This window comes from Mauremys reevesii, linkage group 5 (assembly GCF_016161935.1).
Source record: "Mauremys reevesii isolate NIE-2019 linkage group 5, ASM1616193v1, whole genome shotgun sequence".
NCBI classification, from domain to species: domain Eukaryota; kingdom Metazoa; phylum Chordata; order Testudines; family Geoemydidae; genus Mauremys; species Mauremys reevesii.
The window spans coordinates 71,484,672-71,506,433 of record NC_052627.1 but is presented as its reverse complement, the minus strand read 5'-3'; the positions used below and the strand labels follow the sequence as shown (position 1 = coordinate 71,506,433).

Sequence of the window (21,762 nt, the reverse complement as noted above, 5' to 3'; positions counted from 1 at the left end):
CAGGCCCGCAGGTGCCGAATGTTCAAGTAATCAGTGTGCGGTCTCCCCTGCCAGCCCCAACTAATTCCACTTAATTGGAGCAGGCTAACAGGGACCTGGCCAGGATCTCCTGGCCAGCACCCTTTTACAGGGCTGCAAATTCAGGGTACATGCACTGGCATCATAAAATCAACATAGTTTGGGGGATGGGCTGCTGGGTCACTCACACATTTCCAAAGTCATAACCTTTATGCACGTTTTAATCGAAAGCCAATTTGTGATGAGCAAGTTACAAAGGAATGAAAGTGGGGATGCCTGATCGAAAAGCTGAGAGAGGCACTGCAGCTATGCTCCCAGTTCCTCTGTAATTAGGAAGGAAGCTGCTGCTTGAATGACAATGTGGATGTATGTACTTTAAGACATACCCACATGTTTGTTTCAAATGGCTAAGAGTCCAGATTCTTCCCAGTCAGGTGGATTTATACAGAAATACAGTGTCCAGTAGGAAGATGCAACTGCCACACGTAATCAACTGCCAAATTGGATGACAGTAAAAACAAAAAGTAATTTAATTCCAAAGTTACCAGCTCAGCTGGCTATGGAGTTCAGCAAGCTGCCGAATACTGTCAGAGCAAAAGCCTACCTGACAACAGTTCTGATTGTTAGTGTAGGGGCTACGCACACAATTTTCTCTGCTTGTGTCCACTGCAGCAATATTTTGATTGTGTGCAGTCAGAACGCAAGTCTCTTGTTCAAATAATATAGTGGCTGTGCTTTAGTTTTCCATACTGTGGTCTGCTTTCTGCTGTGCATCACATCTTGGGCTGATGTGACCTTCTGTGCTAAGGCACACACTGTGCCAGCATCTTCAATGGGGGGTGGGGGGGAACAAACCAAAACAAAAAAGAAAAAACCACCACCACCACCACCACTTTTGAATCACATAGCTATTAACTGCTGGTTAATATCTTACTAAATATCTTACTAAAAAAGTTGGCAGTTTCTCAGTTCATTAAGAATCTGCCCAGATCGGAAACTGTTGGCAAGAAGTACAACTATTAGAATACCAGTGGCAAAATATTTAGCCTAACAAAAAATAAAATCCCTACTGCTTACAAAATAGTAGCATGTTGTTCGTTGAATCTGCCTCTAATGTCAGTACATACATACCTAAAGGGAAATGGTTCAACTTCACTGCTACAAAAACTGTCTAGGTCAATTAACTTTCTGACGGTCTAGGCATGAGGTTTGTAAGGTTTACCTTATTTGTCATATGCTATGCATTAAAAGCATCAGATATTTTTAAGGCTGTGAAAATAAGTGGAGTAGAAGTTGTATTTTTTCTGCATAAAGAAAAGCAGTACTGGCTTTGAAAGACAAAATAATAATCGCTAGCCAAAGCAAAACCACACTGCTTTTTAGCAATGCTTTGGTCCATTTTGGTCTTGGAAAGAAAGTACTTCTGAATGGAAGAACTGGCCTAGCACAAAATGCCTAGGGTTGCTGCCTCCCTAGGTTTTCACAGGATTGCCCCTTTTTTGAGGTAGCTGTCCCAAGAAATCTACAAGTCTTTCCAGGACATTACAAGTCCTGGTTTTTGTCAGTAGTGTCACCTCTCGAGCACCTGCTAGTGGGATCTCTTCTTCCTTTTCCTCCTCTGTGGTGCTGTTGCTCACCTCGGTCCTGGCTGCTCCATGGCTTTCTGTCAGGAGCCATTAAGCAGCCACTGCTTCCTACCTGACTAATAAGCTGATGAAGAGAGCAAAAAGCGCTCATGTCAGCAGCTTCACAGTGCCCTGCTCCTCACCATGGGGTGGCTGCTTCTGCTCAGCAGGGCCCTGCTCTGCCTCCTGGAGCCACCTCCTGTCTCCCACACCCTGCTCCCTTCTGTACTCCCCTTTCCTAGCTCAGAATGGCCCCTATTTTGTACCTCAGAGGTGGCAGCCCTATGGCTACCTCATATTCTGCTTCCTAGTTTGTGATGTAAAGCAGTGGTCCCAGTTCAATACCATTTTATAGCTACCATAGGTCTGATCCAATCCACAGGAAATTAATAGAAAGACTCCCATTGACTTTGGTAAACACTGGATCAAACCCAATATTGTCTACTGCAACCAAGAGAATTCAAATCACATCAGAGGTGCAAGTACTACAGGCCTGATTAAATCCTTCCTTGCACCTTGTGTAGTCATTTACATCTGTGATGAATGAAGGCAGTCAGTGTCATGCTACCATTCTGATTTAGTAACATTTTATGCAAACTTTGCACAGAGCTGTATAACTACACATGATGTAAGACCTTGTTTGCACTGGAAAGTTGAACCGCTTTAAATATACTGGTACAGCATAATCCTCTATGTGTGGACACTGTTGTTATGATTTAAAGGTGTTTATACTGGTATAGCTATTTCAACATGGGAAGGGGAATAAGCTGTACTGTTATAAGACACTTTGTACCCGTATAACTGTGTCCGTACTTGGGCTTTTACCAATATAACTATATTGGAAAAAAAAGAAACCTCTCCCCCAACAACCATCATGTCTACACTTCGATACTGTGTAGAGTACACACAGTACAGGTATAAATAGCAATGTAGATGGTGAGGCACTGCTTAATCAAGTAAGGATACACCTGAACCCTAGGATATGTACCCTACAGAGGCTGTTTACATACCCAAGATGTGCCTCCCATGTCTACACTGTTATTTTTAACAGTGTAGTGTTCTGCTGTCTCCCCACAGACAGATCCTTTCCCTCACCACCATAAAAGGCTCTGGCAGTGGGGAAAGGCTCTGGCAGCTCTACAGATTACAGCATCTAAAGAAGCTGCCTGCATAAAATATATGTATGATATTGTATTTTCTTGTCTTGTGCTTTTGTTACAGATTGTTTTGACATTACTAGACTACATATACCATGTAGACTGTCCTTGTTTATGATGCCTCTTTATAAAAGACATTATACAAAGATAATGTTTTCAAAGATAGTGAATAAAAACAAGAGTTGTTTTCCACCCAATGCACTTTTAGTCTTAAATGCACACACCATTTCTCATCTTTCTTCAGTTACCAGATTTTAGCATTGTTTCGAATATAAACTTAAAAAAACATTAACTTTTGCCAAAGCAGACCACATGTTGTTTAAATGGTACATTTAACCATGGAGAACTTTATTCTAACCCATCCCGTTGGAATCCAAAAAAATTTCAAAAGTTTATATAAGACATCTAGGTGCTGTTATTCTAAGGGTAATTTCTGCTATTCCATATTGTAGTGATTATTTTTGCCATTTTATTGACTAGAGGAAAACAGTGAAAACCTGCCTATGACTTGCTAGTATAAAAGCTAGGCCTGCCTGGAGATGCATTAATTATTTCTTTGTTTTGAATTGGACACACAGATTTTAATGTCTCCCTTTTAATTCTCTTTTTTCCTCTCCTCTGAGAGTTGAGTGCTGCAAAGCATTAGAAAAATGCAAGTGTTACAAAAAATAGCTCTGAACCAGAGCTGGAGGACTGCAATTGGTGGTGGTGGAACCCATATATAAAGGTGTGGCTCAAAAGCTAAACTGGACTATCCGAAGTGCTAGGTGACTTCTGGTCTGGAAGCAGAGAATTGGTACTGGCAAGAAAAGATGACTCTCCAAGGGACTTGGGAGGAATTGTGGGAAGGCATTGGAGGACTAGTGGCTCTTGAGCATTGTATTGCAGCACTAGCCTGCATCCACATTATACTAGCCTGCATCCACATGGTCATGTTAGTAGCTAATAAATTGTGCTCACTTTGACACTGTTGCACATGAGTGAGGGGACTTTATGTGAGACAGGATCAAGATAACTGGAGCAATCTAGCTATAACACAAGTTAATTTTGCAGTGAAGATAAGCCCAAGGAATCAGCATCTTTTTCCCCAAGGACAGAACCTGTTAAATCCATGGAAACTGATTCTGCATGGATCAGACCTATTTTTTCAGGTAGCGCCGGGCTTTGAGACCAGAGAAAGTTTTTTTGATGTCTTTAAACTGTGAAAATCTGAATGGCAGCTCTAGATACAATGCTGAGTTTCAGTAATGGACAATGAGAGCATCAGAGCAAATCTCATTGCCAGCCCTGCTGGGTTGTGAGCTGCATGAGTGATTCTGAAAGTTTAATGAACTAAGCCAGGTTTCTCTCTCTCTCCTCTCTCTGCTGATGAGGATAAATCCCATGTTGTCCTTACATGACAAGAATAAAATAAAATAAAAATAGATCCAGCTTTGTGGAGACTAGTAGGTCATTACTATGAATTATCTGATCCATACAATACCAGGATCTGACACTGTCATATCAGAGATTATTTACAAATCAGCTTGATACTGTTCTGCTTTGATAGGACTGTGTTTAAATTATAGTAATACATAGATAGTAGCAATACCATCCATCATAAATAGAGCCTTTACTAGCAGAATGTGGACTCAGCTATTGGTGCAGCTATTGCATCATTCTTCAGCAAAGGAATCAAACTAAAGTATGTTCAGAAAATATTCTGAGGAATAAGAAGAGAATAACTATAGTCACATTTATTTCTTGTCCTCTCCCAACTCTTCTTGTCTGTTAACTACAAGTATGTGTTTCTGCCTTGGTCTGTCTCTTACACACAAAGTCCTCTTCCCTGCCCTCCTCCCCCAATCCTGCCAATACATGCCAGAGGCAAGGAAGCTCTGTGCATCCAAGCACAACCTCTGCTATTTCATCACTTGTTACATTGACCTTTTCTCACTGTTCTGCCGTTTGTGGCTGTTTGCTTTTATTACCTTTAATTAGGGCTAATTGGTCTAGAAAGCCCTGGGCTTGGTGTTTCTGTTATCACAGTTACCTTATTTGCTCTCTCTGCCTCTTGTTCCAACTCTTCCCTTTACTGCTACTTACTCAAAGGGGTCACTGGGATCAGACCTCTGGAGCTCTGGAGGAATCGGTATTCTTTTGTAGTACATTTCCCAGTCGAAGGCTCCTCGCATGGCATCCCCCGCCTGTGCCTCATAGCCAAAGTGATTGTGGTCAATGACATCGATCATGGGACACACAATGGTTTTGTGGTTTAGTGCAATCTGGTCTGAAAGATGAAAGCAGAAAATAGGAAATGGCAGGTCTAGTCAAGCCATCTATCATTACTGCAAAGCAAATCCCCCAGGTTTTTGGAAGTTTGAAGGCTGCCTGCTTAGTTCCCTATGGCCCCCAAATCATTTCACTTTTGAAATCTGCATCAGGCCTTTATCTAAAGTGGACTTAATGCAGTTGGGCATTGATTAGAAGCAATTATAATTCTTTAAAGTGAGTCACATCCCAGTGAGACCCAGAGAAGTCCAGTCATCTATATCTCTGTCATTTTGCTACTCTGGGCTGTCCCCAATCTGTCAACAAAGGAACTAGCCAGCAAGTACAATATAAAAACACTACTTGTTTAGTGTGAGGTCTGCACAGCAGGAACTTGAAGAGGAAATGCTTTCCCATTTATTTGTGTTTCAATGTATGAATACTGGACTTTGCAGTAATTCTGCGTCTGCTGTTGTGGCATTTTAGTGTGAACCAGTTTCTAATTTAAATACTGAAAATTAAAGGTGAACTCCAAAGCCAGTAGCAATAACATGCAAAAAAGTTTTGCTCATTTCTATGAGGAATGAAGATGACCCCAGTGTATTCTTTTCTCTTCCTCTCTCTTTTGAGAAATGTCAGTGTGAGACTCAACTTCCCACCTTTCCTCATGTGAGGTTTGGAAAAGGGGCAGCTCTGAGATGAGCAGTAGTGTGAAATGGTTACGTTTGGAAGTTCAGTAGTCTTTTCAGACTTATACCTCTAATGGTGAAAAACATGTTAATTATCTCACAAAAATCTGCAGGCTTCCTCTAGAAAGCTGTAATGAGGTTTCCTGTTATTAGGATATAATTACTAAAAGTAACAACATTGACTAGTGCGCCAGGTAGTAGTATATTTAATTACCACCACCATGTCAGTTTTAATACCATCTCTTTTCAGTGGCAGTCCTAGCAACAATCAACATGGGATTATGACATTTCAGCCCTGATGCTCTCCTCTAGTTTCACAGATGGAGGGAAGCTAAAGCGTATGGGTTTGGGGGCATCGGGCAGGTAGAGAGGTGGCTTACTAGCATGAGCCCTGCCCATCCCTTCCAGGAACCTGCAGAAGCCTCTTCTTGTGAACAGATGGCAGGATTGGAACCCTCTGAGTCAGAAAAGGGCACAGATAGGCACGAAGAGAACTGGATTAGAGTGGTGCTCACTCACCATGGCATCATCTTCCTTCAAACCTGCAGTACTGTCAAGTGTTGCACTAATCTATGGAACCGATTCCTCCTTCAAGAGCATTGTAGTGAGTAGCCTGTCCCTCTAAAGCCTAGTGGCCTGCCCCATACATGTAGCCCTGCCTACCACACCTGGGATAAGGTGTACAGTTTAATTAGTAGAACCAGTTGGATAAGGAGGAGCTGATTCTCCTATAAAGAGGAACAGGACACTTCAGAGAATAGAGAAAGAAACATTACAGAGACTGCTAGGAGTGAGTAGGAAACCCTGAGTCTTCAGGAAAAAAGACTCCAGGGAGGGGAGACCTGGGAGACCTCAGTGTGAAAGTCAGAGTGAATGAGAAAGAGTTGCTGAAGATTTGAGGACTTTTGTTTTGGGATTGATTTTGTTATGTTAATAAACTCAGCTCCAAGGAGGGTGTGTTGCAGCAGAGAAAAGTTTGTCTCATAGTTTCAGGGGCCCTGAGCTGAAGAAAAGTGGGGAAACAGAGGAAGGACTGCTGAAGAGTGATCTCAAGCCACAAGGGCATGCTCAGGAGGCAGCCAGCCTAGCCCATTTACAAGGCTCTTTCATGGCAGTATGGCTCTTGATGGAACCATGTTATCGTGCGTGAGGAAGTACCGATCCTCCATTCAAATTCAGCCTTCTGCACTCTCTCCCCCACCCACACACACACACTTGAAGAGGTACTGTAATGACTGCTGAGCTAAGGTTGAAATCCAGTATAACTCCCTTTCCAACTGCTCATAATTCTCTCAAATTCCTTTTGGTCTGAAAATTTCTGTGCTCAGTTTTTGCCCAGAGGCCATTTCTTTTGGAAAGTTTCAACAAAATCTATTCATTTTTAAACTGTGCACACAAACCCCCCCAAACCAAATAATGTGCCAATAATCAGAACATTTCATTGTTGTTGTACTGCTGCTGTGGTGAGAGAGAAGGCCTGGTCTATATGAGAACATTGCACTGCTTTAACTAAAGGTACAAGGTGGGTCTCTTTCTCTCTCTAATGTTCTGGGACCGACACGGCAACGACTACACTGCGTTAACTAAAGGTATGACTTTGAACCGATCTGATTAAACCACAGCAAACAAATCCTGTGTGGACACTCATTTCAGTGTAAGAGTGGCTTATTTCTGATTAGTGTAAATCAATTAGGAATCAGTTTAAGCTAACGCCAAATAAGCCACTCTTATTTTGCATTAAACGTTTCCATACATGGGCTTGCACCAGTAAAAAGACAATTTGACTTAAAATGTTGCAACTTTCTCATGTCATAAACCCCTAAGTGATTATTATTTTTCAGCCCTAGTATTTGTGAGGTCTCAACCAGAGGAACTGTTCAGAAATAGGGTTGGGGCAGGCTGATAAACACAGAAAGCCTTCATACTAGAACACAGTTGAGTTTGTCTCACTGTGAGGACTTTTCAACATGCTTTGCAGATCCAATCAGACATAATAAGGGCAGCCTAGCTCGCCCTGTGGATGCAGCATCAGAGCAGTAAGTGCCAAATGTGCCATCTGCTTCACTAGAGTTTCATTTAGTGTCATTCAAAAAATGCAGGATGTGTTGAAAGAGCTATGAGGTGCATCCTTCTGACCCTCTGTCAGATGCTGCTCCCATTTAAGCAACTAGAAATTTTTCATTTACTTTAAAGGGAGTAAGACTGGTCCTGAAATGGTTTATTCCTCCTTTTAGGAAGACATAGTGCAGGCTGCCCTTGAAACTTTTTTGTTGTTGTTCATCTTGTGTTTGCCTTGCTTTATTTTCTGTTTCAAGTTCCAGGTCTAATGGGTGATTCTTGGGTAGGGTTGCCAGGCATCTGTTTTTTGACCAGAATGCCCGGTTGAAAAGGGGCCCTGTTGGCTCTGCTGACCAGGCCATTAAAAGTCCGGTTGGCCGCCTGCAGCGAGGCAGACAGGGTGCCTGCGTGGCTCCCAGAAAGCTGCTGGCATCTTCCTCTGGCTCTCAGGCTTAGAGGGTGGGCATGGGGGCTCCACGTGCTGCTCCTCCCCTCCAGTACTGGCTTTGCAGCTCCCATTGGCCGAGAACTGAGGCCAATGGGAGCTGCGGGGGCAGCGCCTGCTGCAGGCAGGGGCAGAACCTGCACCTAGGACACAAGGGGAGATGCTGGCAGCCAGGGGCGGCTCTACAAATTTGGCCGCCCCAAGCAATCATGCCCGGGAGGCGCCCCCGAGCTGCGGGAGCAGCGGACCTGCCGCGGGCATGACTGCGGAGGGTCCGCTGGTCGCGCGGCTCAGCTGGACCTCCCGCAGCTGCGGACGGTTCGCTGGTCCGGCGGCTCCGGTTGAGCTGCCGCAGTCATGCCTGCGGGAGGTCCAGCCGAGCCGCGGGACCAGCGAACCGTCCGCAGTCATGCCTGTGGCAGGTCCGGTCGTCCCGGGGCTCCGGTGGACCTCCCGCAGGCATGACTGCGGCAGGTCCGCCGGCCCAGCCTGCCGCCCCCCTGGGAAAGGGCCGCCCCAGGCGGGTGCTTGCCCCGCTGGGCTCTAGAGCCGCCCCTGCTGGCAGCTTCCTGGGAGCCAACTGAGGTAACTGCTGCCCAGAGGCCCCCCCCCCGCACCCAAACTGCCTGCTCCAACTCAAATCCGCCTCCTACACCCCAAACCCCTCATCTCTGGCCCAGTCCCAGAGCCTGCACCCCCAGCCCAGAGCCTTCGCCCCTTCCCACACCACAGCCACCTGCTCCAACCCAGAGCCCCCTCCTGCACCCTAAATCCCTCATTTCTAGCCCCAACCCATTTCTAGCCTGCACTCCAACCCCGCTGCCCCAGCCAGGGGCCCCCTCCCACACTCCAAACCCCTTGGCCTCAACCCAGAGCCCCTTCCTGCACCCCAAACCCCTCATCTCCAGCCCCAACCTAGAGCCTGCACCCCCAGCTGGTGAAAATGGGCGAGTGTGGGGGAGAGCGAGTGACAGAGGGAGGGGGATGGAGTGAGCAAGGGGGGACCTCAGAGAAGGGGTGGGGCAAGTGCCATTACAAGGGTGTTCAGTTTTCTGCAAATAGAAAGTTGGCAACCCTATCCTTGGGTAGGGTTGCCAACTTTGTAATATTTAAAAACCAGACACACCAGCAGTAGTTCTGGAACCTCCCCTTCCCTTCCCTGTCTCTCCAAAGCCCTGTCCCTGCCCCACCCCTTCCCCCGAGCCTCACCCCTGCCCTTCCCCTTCCCCCTAAGGCCTCGCCCCCATTCACTCCTCTTTCCCCCTCCCTCCATCGCTTATTGCTTTTCCCCTTTCCTGCTCTCCCTGCGTGAGTTGGGAGGGACTCACCTACAGAGCCGGAGCTGGGAGCTGCAGCCACCCAGTAGGGGCTGGCGCGGGTGATGACTCAGTGCCTCCCTCCCTCCCCCCCCCCCCGCCCCGCAGTAGCTGGATTTTGGGTTTCCAGACCAGTCAGATCTACGCTGTCAAGTCCCCTTTTCAACTTGACTTTCTGGTCAAAAACTGGACACCTGGCCATCCTAGCCTTGGGCCTGTTTATCTCAAGCCTAAGTTTTAGAATGGTCCTTGCTGATTCACTGGATGTTATTTCCATTGGACCTGACACCTAAGGAGAGGGGGACTCAATTCCAGGGCCTTGCTTCCTGTTTCAGTTTACTTTAGAAAGGAGCCAATTGTGGCCGGAAGATGACAGCTATCGCCCCACCCCCCATAACACCAGAGTATAACCCAGACCTTCTCATTTGTCTGTGTGTTTGCCTGAGGAAACTGAGTTTGTGATTAAGCTGAGACTGTTTGGAGGAAAACCCAGTTAAAAGTTTTTCTCCCCTCAGAAAAGGGTTAAGAAGAAAAGCTGGGTTTGTAACTTTTGATTTTCCAGCCTACTGAAGTTAGCAAAGTAGAAGGTTTACATCACACATCTGCGGTTATTAAAAAATTAGGTCAGAAGCCTAAAGATTTTTGCACTAGTTGAGGGATCCACTGAGTAACATCCAGTTAACCCTTAAATCCCAACAGCAGGCAGAAGCAGGGCCGGCTCCAGGCACCAGCGAAGGACGCAGATGCTTGAGGTGGCCAGTACAAAGGGGCAGCACTCCGTCTGGTATCAGGGCTGCGCCTCCGGGTCCTTCAATCCCTCTCTTCTTCTTTGAGCTGCCGCCGAAGAGGAAGAGAGAGAGTGAAGGACCCGCTGCCAAATTGCTGCCAAAGAATGAAGCGGCGCTATTGGGCTGCCACCGATCGGCTTTTTTTTTTTGCTGCTTGGGGCGGCAGAAAAGCTGGAGCTGGCCCTGGGCAGAAGACTCCCATCTGTGCTAGATAAGGTGAGCACATCCAGCAGTGACCTGACAGTGTAGCTTGTGGAAGTCTACTGGTCTCTCTGCTCCTTCACACGACCAGCAGCTTGAATTTTACATGAAGATGGTGGTGCTATTTAATAAAAGGTTAATGCTGATGCTGTGAATAAGGAAAAGTGACAACTAGGGAATAGACTGGATGCATAATTTGGGTACCCTAACAGGGGCACCATTTCAGATTTTGGTGAGGAGGGGGCAACTTGAACCGTGATTCCAGGGACTATATAGGCACCCGAAAGCTGTCATCTTTTTTTCCCCCTCAGATAATAGGGGGGAAGCAATAAAAAATTATAACTCAAAGGGTGCGTGTGTCTCAACTCAAAAAGTTTGAAAAGCGCACAGGGTGCAGGCAGGGGATAGCTAGGGGCTGTGTTCAGGCAGGGGTGTGGTGCAGGGAGAGAGGTAGCTAGGGGCTGTGTGCAGAGAGGGGGTAGCTAGGCGCTGGGAGGGGTGTCGCTCAGGTACAGGGAGAGGGCTGTGTCCGAGGGGGTGCTGCTGCTGTGGGGCTGGCTATACGCTCAGTCCCTAGTTGGCACAGTGGCAGCAGCTCCACAAGGCAGCAGCTGTAGTGAGGGGCATGCTTTGCTTGCTTGGCTACACAATGGGTGAGGGTGACGGGGACACCCCAACGTCAGGCACCACTGGCTCTGCGCAGGGGATTGGGATTCAGGCTCCTGGTCCCAAGCAGCGTTGCTAGCAGCCGCTCCATGTCAGGGGAAAGGGGAAATGCTGTGGCTGCAGATGGCAACAGAGCAGGGCAGCAGGAGGAGAAGAGGCTGCATCTTTCCCCCCCCACTGGGAACTTTACCCAAATATGGTAAAAAACTTGGGGTGGGGGGAGTGAGGGGAGATGCCTCCTCCTGCCTTCCCTAATGGTGGCCCCGTAACTGTAGTCAGAAAATATATGGTCTTCAATACCAACATAATCCACAAAATTTATCTGACAGGGATATTTAGGGAGACTGGTTATTGGTCTTCTGGGTTATGTTGCATAGTTCGGAAACAGAACTAGGTGTTTTGCTGCTTAAATATGTTTAATCAGCATGTTTTGCCACTAAATCAGTTCCAGCAGCAAAACTCATAATGACCATTCACTGAGGAAAGGCTAAACTGCCATCCTTATGCGAGAAAAAGGTTTCTTGTCTGTACTAAAGGAAGGAAGCACTCATCTTTGTCTGGAGGGGTGAGTAGTCAGGTGTGTAGGGAAGGGAGCATTGTTTCCTGACTTAAATCCTAGGCTACTTACAACTGTTTCTTCCCAAGCCTTTGACTAATGGAACTTTGCTGGTTCCACCTAGAATCCAGCACAGCAGTCAATAGCAAATCATCCTTTCTGAGCTTCCTATTGTGAATGCAGTTATTGGATTTAACTCCAAAATCTGGGATATATTTACAACAAAAGATGATTTAGTGGACTGTGGAAGAATAAGGAGTACAATAGCTGCATATCAAACATTCCTTAATGCTCTTAGGTTTACAGTACATTTTGTACCTAGTACTAGACTTAGAGGTCTCTTATTAAAAAAATAAATTAAACTAGGGAAGAGCAGAACTATATTGCAAAAGTTATACTAGTAATCTCTGGAATAAAGAAGCTCAGATTCCTGTGTTTTGCCAGACAAACAAGCTCTTTCTTATACTGACTTCTCAATTTCCAGATAACATTATATGTCCAATTATTCCAGCAAAAATCAGTGGTGTATTGTATATGAAGGTCTAGAAATCTCATGCTGTGCGTGGGATATCAGAATTGTCACAAGCCACCTGCAGTACAGTACTAACCTTTTTATATAGTGCAAGGATCTGCTTATTTTGGGGGCACAAATTTAGTTCTTGTAACTATACCATGTGTTCTGACTTTAATGGCCAATTAATGTTCAAGCACTTACTAAGCAATGGAGGCAGCCAATTCACGTTGACTTCACAATGGGAATCCAGGAACGTCAAGACTTCTCCTTTAGCCATCGAGGCTCCTAGCAATCTGGTCCGAATCAGCCCTTCTCGTTTCTTGGTGCGCACAATCCTCACTTTGGTAAAACGGGCCATGTACTCCTCCAACTTCTCTTTCAAGTGTTCTGGAAAGGAGGGGAAAAGGGTAGAGGTGTCAGCCGTGGAGGGCCAAACTAAGAACAGGCATTTGTGAAAAATGCAAACAGACACCACTATAAGCATTCAGCGCCCCTTTATTTCGTGTAATTTCGAATCCTTCAGTATCTGCTGTAAACCCTTTCTGAGATGGTTCATAAATTGTAAATGATCTTTGTTCTAATACACGGAGGAAACCACTGACATTCTAGACCTTTTACTGCTACTTAACTGCTACTGGCAAGTTGCCATGCACCATATAATCACGGCCAAAACAACTGCAGAATGTTCACCCATACTCTGGTTCCTGCAGCCCAAGGCCAGCTGATCAGCTTGACATATGGTTTTACAAACAATGCCCTTTCCAAGCGGGCTTTTACTTGTATTAATTATGCAAGATGATGCATGGAAAGCAATTTTTTAAAATTAAGTGTTAAATCAGCATGACTAAATTGTTTTTTATGAGCATGGGAGGGCAAATAAACTTGCAAGTGGCAACTGGCTAGCAGCTTGAAGAAAATGGATGGCTGACTTGCAAATAAAATTAAGCTGTAGTAGTACAGCAATTGATATATTCTGTACTATTTTGTCTGTTTAGCCTGACTGTGTATGCATCACATAACAGCAAATTTGGAATATATTTTCTTCTAATTAAAAATCAACAATAGAAGTGAAATCACCTCCTACAGTTTTGCCTCACCATAAATAAATTACTGAAAATACTACAATAGGAAAAATAATTCACTATGATGAAGCACTTCAGTTTGTCATGTTCATTCCTGCTCTGAATAAATTCAGTAATTATTTGTCAGGGAAAGGAGGAGGGAAAAGCTTGGTCTCCAATACTTAGCACTTTTGACATGTTGTATTCAGGGCTGTCTGTAAGGGTGTGTGGGGCCCAGACAAATCAGCCCTCACCAGCTTGGGGGCCCCATTCTGCATCGGTGGCTGGCCGCTGGGACAGATCTGGCCCAGTGCTGGGCCGCCTGCTGCAGCTGGCAGTTGCCAGCGCCTACCATGGGGCTATTGTTGGCCATAGTGCCACAGCGGCTCAGGGCTCCGGCCAGGTCGGGGGACTTGCTGCACCGAAACGCAGGCAGCCAAGCCAGGTGCTGTCTCCAGCAAGAGGGAAGTGACAGATTTGTCTTCTGGGACCAACCATGCTGGCCAATCACACTGGCCTGTGGGGCCCTTCAAAGCACAGGGCCTGGAGCGGTCGCTCCGATTCGCCCTATCCAAGGGATGGCTCTGGCTGTATTTACTGATGCTAGTGGATACAAGCTAATGCGCATCAAAAATGACTATAAGGTTCTGATTGTTTGTCTTTGTTATGCTGTGACATTTGGAATTCCTTTGGAATGTTGTTGTTCCCAATAGTCTCCAGGGACTTTGGATCAGGCCCAATATTATTATAGATTGTAGAAAATTTGTCATCAACTAGGATCTCTTTGTTTTGGACTTATGCAGGTATTAAAGGCCTATTATTCAGCCGTGACCTCAAAATCCTATTGTTTGAAGAAGCCTACATTGGCCATGTACTGGCTGGGTAACTGCATGCACAATGGAGCACTTAGATACACAGTCATCTTCTTTAAGTTCCATTAGCAAGGGTGTAAAATTTGCAGAAGCACATTCTCCAGTACATATCTCCTTTAAGCAATCCCTCACTAGGCTTCTATAACAAAGGATCTATGGATATAGTCTTTAGAGTTTGTTTTGGGCATGTAGGATTTTAATCTGAAGAAAAATGCTCTTTTTATACCACATCTGGTAAAGCATTATTTTTATGCTTATCCTCTAGGGGGGAAAAAAAACTAGGGACTTTTTCAGGTGGCTTTTTCTTTTGAACCGCTGTTTCTTGGTAGCTTGGGCAGCTGAATTAACATTGGAATATCAGCTACAACAAGTCTTGATCTTTTTATTTTACCAATTTTTATGGCGGAGAATGCCCTTAGCATTTAACAGCATTGCTATCTCAGTTTTGTAACCAGACAGCATTCAGATGTCCATCTTGTTCTTCAACAAGTGTATTTTGTTGCACAGCTACAGCAATAGCAGAAGCATTAACAGCAGAAGCATTAACAGCAAAAGCATGTCCTTTCCACTGAGCTTCGGTTTGATATAAACATCATTCCTGGCTTTTAGGTACTAAGCCCCACCAGTATTGTCACAATTCAGTGCAGCAAATATGCAGTACCACCTGGTACCACCTGACAACACCTGACAATACACCTGACAACACCAGAGTCCTTCCTATTCTAGCAGCAGAGAGGTGAGAGACAGAGCAGAAAATACAGGTGTGTGGCACTAGCCCCACTTAAGCGGAGTAAACAGCTGTCTGCACATGCTCTCTGCTGCTTCTGCTTTTGGAGACCCCACAGGTTGGGGCTGAGGACTTCTGAGCCTCAATGTCAGGAAGGAAGAATTGTGACTCTGGGGATGAGATGTCTAACCTGGAGGGATAGGAGTCGGGGTGTGTGTATTCTGAGATTGAGACCATTCAGTTTTAGGGGGTAGCTCTGAGCCATGAAGAGGTTAGATAGGAAGAGGAAAGGCATTGGCTTGTAGGTGTTTCTGAGCAGGTGGAGGCTGAGATGGAGTGGTGCTGAACTAGCAGGAGAATGGGTTGAGTGCAGGAGGTAACAGAGTCCAATAGTGAATGAGGATGTGGGCAAACTGGTTGTGTGTGTGTGGGGGGGTGGTAGGTGGAGGAGATGGTGGGATAAGATCTAGATCGGACAAAGAGAGGCTGGTGCTGGGAGAGGATAATAAAAGGGATGGAAGAAGGATACATACTGTTTTCTCCCACCTGGTCCTTGACTTTAAAGTGCCCCAGTTTTTCATTCTGCAAGAGGAGAAAAGAAGCTGCCTCCCCCCCCTCACTTTGCAGACTGTCCCAATTTTTCACTTTGAAAGTATGATCAGCTTCCATTCAAAGGAGCAGGGATGTGTGCAGATTATTACCTACATCCCTAATACTTATCTTGGGCACCAGCTGCCACTAATCACACCTCTGGCAATACTCTCTTTATCTGCTCAAGTAGTACATGCTTTTGATTCGTCAGCAAACCACCTGGATCCAGCATCATGACTCCTAAATTCAAAGTTATCCTTGAATCATTTTGTTTCCACTTGTAAGACCCTTTAAAGTGTATATTTACCCAACTCCTTCCTTGGCTTTTAGGAGCTCTTTTCATAGTTATTCTTTGAGCATAAGAATACAGAAAAGGGAAATAATACTTAAGAACAAAGGCACAGACATGCCTTAGAGCAGGGTATGAGAATTCTTTAAAGGGTTCTGAGCCAGAGTTTTCTATGTGGTAATTTTAATCACCCTATAGCATTAAGAAATGAAAATTAGATGCTGTTGAGAATTGCAAGTTTCCATGGTATATCAAGCCAAAGTTAGTTGGTATAGTGCTTCTGTGAAATTCTGAAAATTTACCACAACTCAATGGTCACTTCACCCCCCATTTCCATCTAGAAGTCTAGTTAAACTTATTATTTTTTTTGTATGATACTATTGCTTAGAAACCTCAGTCTAGGATCTGGGTCCCATTGTTACGTACTGTACAGAAAGTAGTAAGATGACAGCCCTGGCCCCAGGGTGCCCACAACCTACATGTCAGACAGGATGAAGTAGACACATGGTGAGGCTAACATTAAAGATGAGGTAATGATAAGATAAACAGAATAGCTGTTAGACTCATCTTACTCCTAGGTGGACTAACAATTTCTGTTGGAGGACAATGTAGAACGAACACCTTCTCTTTAATTGGCACAACTGCACTAGTAAGCAGCGCAAGCAAATAAATCATTCATGAGTCTGACCATCACAAGGGAGAAAGGAAAAGATAGAAAGGGCAGTTGGGATTTGGAATAAGAGGAAGAACAAGACATTCTTTCTTGTCCTCTGCAGGGTCCTGCTTTAAATCCTCTGAGTTTAAACAGAATTTCTTCTTTTGATTAACCCTGAAATTGTCTCTTACCTTGGTTAAGTACAAATAGACACCTAGTACAAAGGACTTCATTCTATTCCTCATCTTTTGGTAAACCAGAGTTTACCAAGCTTTTAAGAGGTACGCCTCCCTTCAGGAAAATGAAACCAAATCACATCCTCTCTGCAGTGCTGCCATGCATTGTCAATGGCCTAACATCACAATTTATACACCTTCCATCCCCCTTCCCCCACATCCTCCAAAAAACCAAAACACTGCCTCCACCAAACCAAACCTAAACACTTTGGGAAATGCTGATGCAACTCTTCATATTATGCAGTGCTTCAGTGTAGTCACTATTTACACTGACAGGCAGGGTTCTCCCATCAGCATAGGCAATCCACGTCCCAGAAGCAGTAGTTAGGTCAATGCAAGAATTCTTCTGTTGGCCTAGTGCTGTCTATGTGGGGGACTTAGGTTGGCTGAATTATGCCACTCAGGGGTGTAGATTTTTCACCCCCCCGAGCAAGATAATTACGCTGACCTAATTTTTTAGTGTAGACTAGGCCTAGGTCAACAGAAGAATTTTTCTGACAATCTAGAACTGTCTACAGGGTTAGGTTGGCATAGATATGTCTCTCAATCCTCACCCCTGCCAACCTAAGTTCCTAGTATAGACCAGCCATATGGCACTTCTCCTTTCTTACCTCATTGGCAAGCAGTGAAAATGTTGGTGTTTATAGCATCTCCATTGACATCTGAGATAGCAACCATTGAAATGAAACCTCAGAGCTATGTTTAGGCTCCCTGCAAACTCATTCAAGCATCTCTGCATCCATTGTGCTCTTCATATTTTGAAGGTTTTTTCCCCACAAACATAACAGCCAGAGTGAAAGTGAAAGCTGAGACTGGAGAGATCTCCAAGGAGAAGTCCTCATTCTCCCAACTAGCCCTTCATGCCTAGCAGGGAGCACATCCCATACTTCGGGAAACACTGTGTTAAATAACTCAGCACATCTTTGAATATCAGGATCTAGTCTTCCTAAGTTAGTTTTATCCTTTTGAAAAAGCCTGTTTTTTGTCCTGTGACTTAGTGGTTTTATTAGGTTTTTAGCATGGCACAAGAAGCACAAAAGAGTCAACTATACAAACAACATTTGTACTATTTACGTAGTATTCTAAGTATGGCTTCACTTAGATTTGTACCTACAAAGTCATCCTACTTACTCAGAAAGTGAAAGTACTGAATGTCAGCGAATACTCATTTTTAAAGAGATCAGTTTGACTGATGCCATCAACACACCAGAGCTCTTTCAAAAATTCGAGAAAATTATTGATTACTAAAGACATGTAAAGTGTCTAGACTGAGTAGCCCCTGAGCAAATTAGGAAATTAAATCCATGTAAGCAATATTCTAATCCTAAACTTTGATACAGAAGAAGAGAGTATCAATAACTGCATCTAATACAGGTCTAATTTTGAAATTTTACACAGATGAAAGATTTAGTATGGAATCCATAATCTCTTTACTACAAAAGCTGCATGCAGAACCCAGTTTCAACAATCTACTATAATATGGTTCAGAGAATGAAGATTTCTCAAAACAAAAAAAATCGGGTTCACAGATAATAAAGCTCCTCAAGTTAAATCAGTATGAAAGTGCTTCCATACTGCATTTCCATTTTAAATGTATGTCTCAGGACACTCAGTTCCAGTCCTGTCAATCTCAGACACATAATGAGACCTAACACAACAGATGGCCCCTCTGGGCCACTGCCCCAGTATTTTCTAAGGTTATATAAATGCTAAATATAAAACCTTGATGGTCAGTCACCGACATATAAGCAACCAATGCACTTCTCAGAATGTTGGCAAGACCCTTGAGAAATCATGCTGCTGTTTCTGCAAGAGCTGCACTTTGTGGTTTGTTTTCAAGAGCTGTCCCCACATAAAACACCTCACAACCTAGTGGTCATGAAGGTCAGTTCCTAGAAGAGAGGCAAAACTGTGAAAGCCCCTGTGCCTAAGGATCGTTGAAAATTAGATAGTACAAGCATTTGAGAATATGCTGTAGGGAATAACCCTGTCCTAGCAAAGTCTCATCTAGTAGGTGTTTTCTGTTACTAATTTCTATGAGCTTTGGCTTTTAACATCACATTTCTCCATATCATCAAAATAAACTGCCCCTTTACCACAGAACTCCAGTTTGAGTTTCCCTTCAAAGCGAAAAGGGAAGGGGAAATCTGATTTTTACCACACACATCTCAATTTAATTTTTATCACCAGCCTGATAGACTATTCTATTGCTGTAGATATCATCTTCCAAGAAAACCTCCTGTAAACACATGCCCTCTGCATTATCCATATACGCTGAGAAGCCAGTAAGCTGCATCTCCAAACACACACACACCCTTCAGTGTCAAGGCAAAACCATAATTTCAGGAAAAATTCTCTGAAGATATTCCAATGTGATGTGCAAAATAGAAAACAAAATGAAATGAAAGGCCTTTAAGTCTCCCAGAGACAACACATTCAGGCCATTTATTGCCAGCAGAATCAGTTCAAGCAAGCTTGCCATGACAATAAAACACTGAGGTAGGATGGCTTCATTTATATGCAGCAATATTACATAAATTTAACTTTCAGAGGCAGGCATGAGAGAGACACGAGTATTTAAATTCTTCACTGAGCAATAAATGGGGCACCTCAGATGTAAAAAAAGTCAGAACTCCTGTCACTAAAAATAGGGGGAAGATGCCTAATTTGTAATTTAAAAGAAAAGATATTCTTTCTTTCTTTCACAGTGTTGATTAAATGAGGTAATAAATCATATGTCTGATACATGCCAGGCATCTGCCAGGGCAGGAGTTGGCGCAGAAGGTGACAAATAAAGAGTCATGCAGGAGCAAGAGTTTTATAGGCTGTCACTGGTATGACAAGTGATGATAAAGGGCAGCATTATGTCTCCACTGCTGATAGTCTATAAACAAATTCTCTATTGTAATTCTTTTGTGTGGGCTCTTTATCTTCATTTAAAAACTGGAGGAGTTTTTCTAAAAGAGCAGCGAAGAGAAAATTGTTTTGTCCTACTAATTAAAGGTCTGCTCAAGCAGAATACGCAATTGCTAATTCAGTGTCCAAAAGTATACACTCTGAATTGATAGGGATGACAGAAGAGGAATTTTTTTTTTAAATTGAATTGTTGTTCTTCCCTCTTTGTGTGGCTAAAATATGTATGCTTTTTACTGATTCCTCCTGGTGGCAGATGTGCTAGGTGAGTAGAACCTTCTTCACCAAGACCCCCTAAATTTCCCAGGAAAAGCATGGAGAGATTTTCGAAAAGACACCAAAGCCACAGATCTTACAGAGCCAGGAATTGAGTACATTCTTCTTTCCCAGACTTAGGGACTAGTGCGGCTACAGTGCAGACATATGATGAGGCCAAGAAAAGAGAAAGTTACTCACCTTGTGCACTTCGACATGTGTCCCCCATGGGTGCTCTACCGTAGGTGTGCGTGTGTCCCTGTGCTTCTGATCAGAGAACTTTGGCAACAGTGTCTGTTTGCCCTGCAGATGCGCTGTCCCCTCACCTTGTGCTCTACCACGAGGCTAAGTAGAACTGCACAGGTTAACCACCCTCAGTTCCTTCTCTACTGCAGAGTCATTGACAAGAACTCCAAAGTAGAGGGGAGAAGGGTGGGTTGTGGAGCACCCATAGGGACACACGTCTTGAAGAACCACTGTCACTGCACAAAATAACTCCCTCTTTTTCTTGGAGTAGTGCCTCCACGGGTGCTCCACTGTAGATAACTCCCAAGCAGTGTTCCCGATGGAGGTCTGGGGCTTTGGAGTCAAGTCTTTTATGGATGATAATACTGAGGTGCCAAAGTTGATGTTGGACACAGAGTTGCCTGTAACCACATAGTGTTCTGTGAAAGTATGTACAGATGCCCAGATGGCTTCTCTGCAGATTTCCAAAATAGGGATATTCTTGAGGAAGGCAACTGAGGCAGAAATTGACCTTGTGGCGTGTGTACGGATTTCAGATGGAAGCATGACCCTGCAAATCTCATAGCATTGTTTAATGCAGCTCAAGAGTCTCTGTGCAGACATTGTTGTACTTTTTGATCTGCCTGCAATGGAAAGGAAGAGCTTAGGAGAGTTTCTAAAGGTCTTTGTCCTGTCCAGGTGTGTAGAATAGCCTCTCTGTTATATCAGTGAGGCTTAGGGTAAAAAGTTTATTATACCCTTGAGGAGTTGCTTTGTAGTTGCATGCAAGAACACCGAGTACCCCTCTATTTGTTGATAGAAGTATGTTATGGCTGCGTACTTTGAATAAACTAAGATATAGTCCTGATTTCTTGATAGTCAGCCTATAGTCTAGGACAGAGGTGGGCAAACTACGGCCCGCAGGCCACATCTGGCCCACGGGACCATCCTGCCCGGCCCCTGAGCTCCTGCCCTGGGAAAGTAGTCCCCGCCCCCGACCCCCAGTTCTCCCTCCCCCGCATCCTCAGCTCACTCTGCTGTTGGTGCAGTGCTCTGGGCGGCGGGGCTGTGAGCTCCTGGGGCAGCGCAGCTGCAGAGCCCAGCCTGACCCGGTGCTCTGTGCTGCGCGGTGGCGTGTCTGGCTCCAGCTGGACTTTAATTGTTGGCAAAGACTACACTTTTGGAAAATGCGTTTTTCCATGAGACAATGGATACAGCAGGAACATCTGTCCGCTACTGGGATGGTCTCTTTGCATGAGAGGCACCTCTTAAATCCCAGTGAATCAGGCATATTTCGCACTAGGGCAAACCCCAGACAAAAGGGAAAAGAAAGGTTCATTTTTTTTTTAAAGAAAAAAAAAACTAGAGGAACTCCAAGGCTATGTCTACACTAAAGCTTGTCAGCAGAACGTATGTCATTCAGGGATGTGAATAAACCATCCCCATGAGCAATATAAGTTACAATGATGTAAGTGCCGGTGTGAACAGCGCTATGTTGGTGGGAAACCTTCTCCCGCCACCACAGCTTCTGCTGCTTGTGGAGGTGGTTTTATTATGCCGAAGGGAGAGGTCCCGTCAGACAGAGTGTCTTCACAGACATGCTTCAGCACTGTATGTGTAGACATGTCCTCAGACTAAGAAAGTTATTAACTATT

At 44.6% G+C, this 21,762-nt stretch overlaps 1 protein-coding gene across 11 annotated transcripts in view; it reads right to left on the bottom strand.

Moving 5' to 3' along the window:
* The window catches only part of GALNTL6 (polypeptide N-acetylgalactosaminyltransferase like 6), a 564,733-nt gene that overhangs the window by 109,113 nt on the left and 433,858 nt on the right, over window positions 1-21,762 (bottom strand). For all 11 annotated transcript variants that reach the window (XM_039541774.1, XM_039541779.1, XM_039541781.1 and 8 more), the window contains 2 exons: window positions 12,485-12,670; window positions 4,886-5,069 (listed from right to left, as the gene is read on the bottom strand). In XM_039541774.1, coding sequence (XP_039397708.1) covers window positions 4,886-5,069; window positions 12,485-12,670 — 370 coding nt within the window. The remainder of the gene's footprint in view (window positions 1-4,885; window positions 5,070-12,484; window positions 12,671-21,762) is intronic.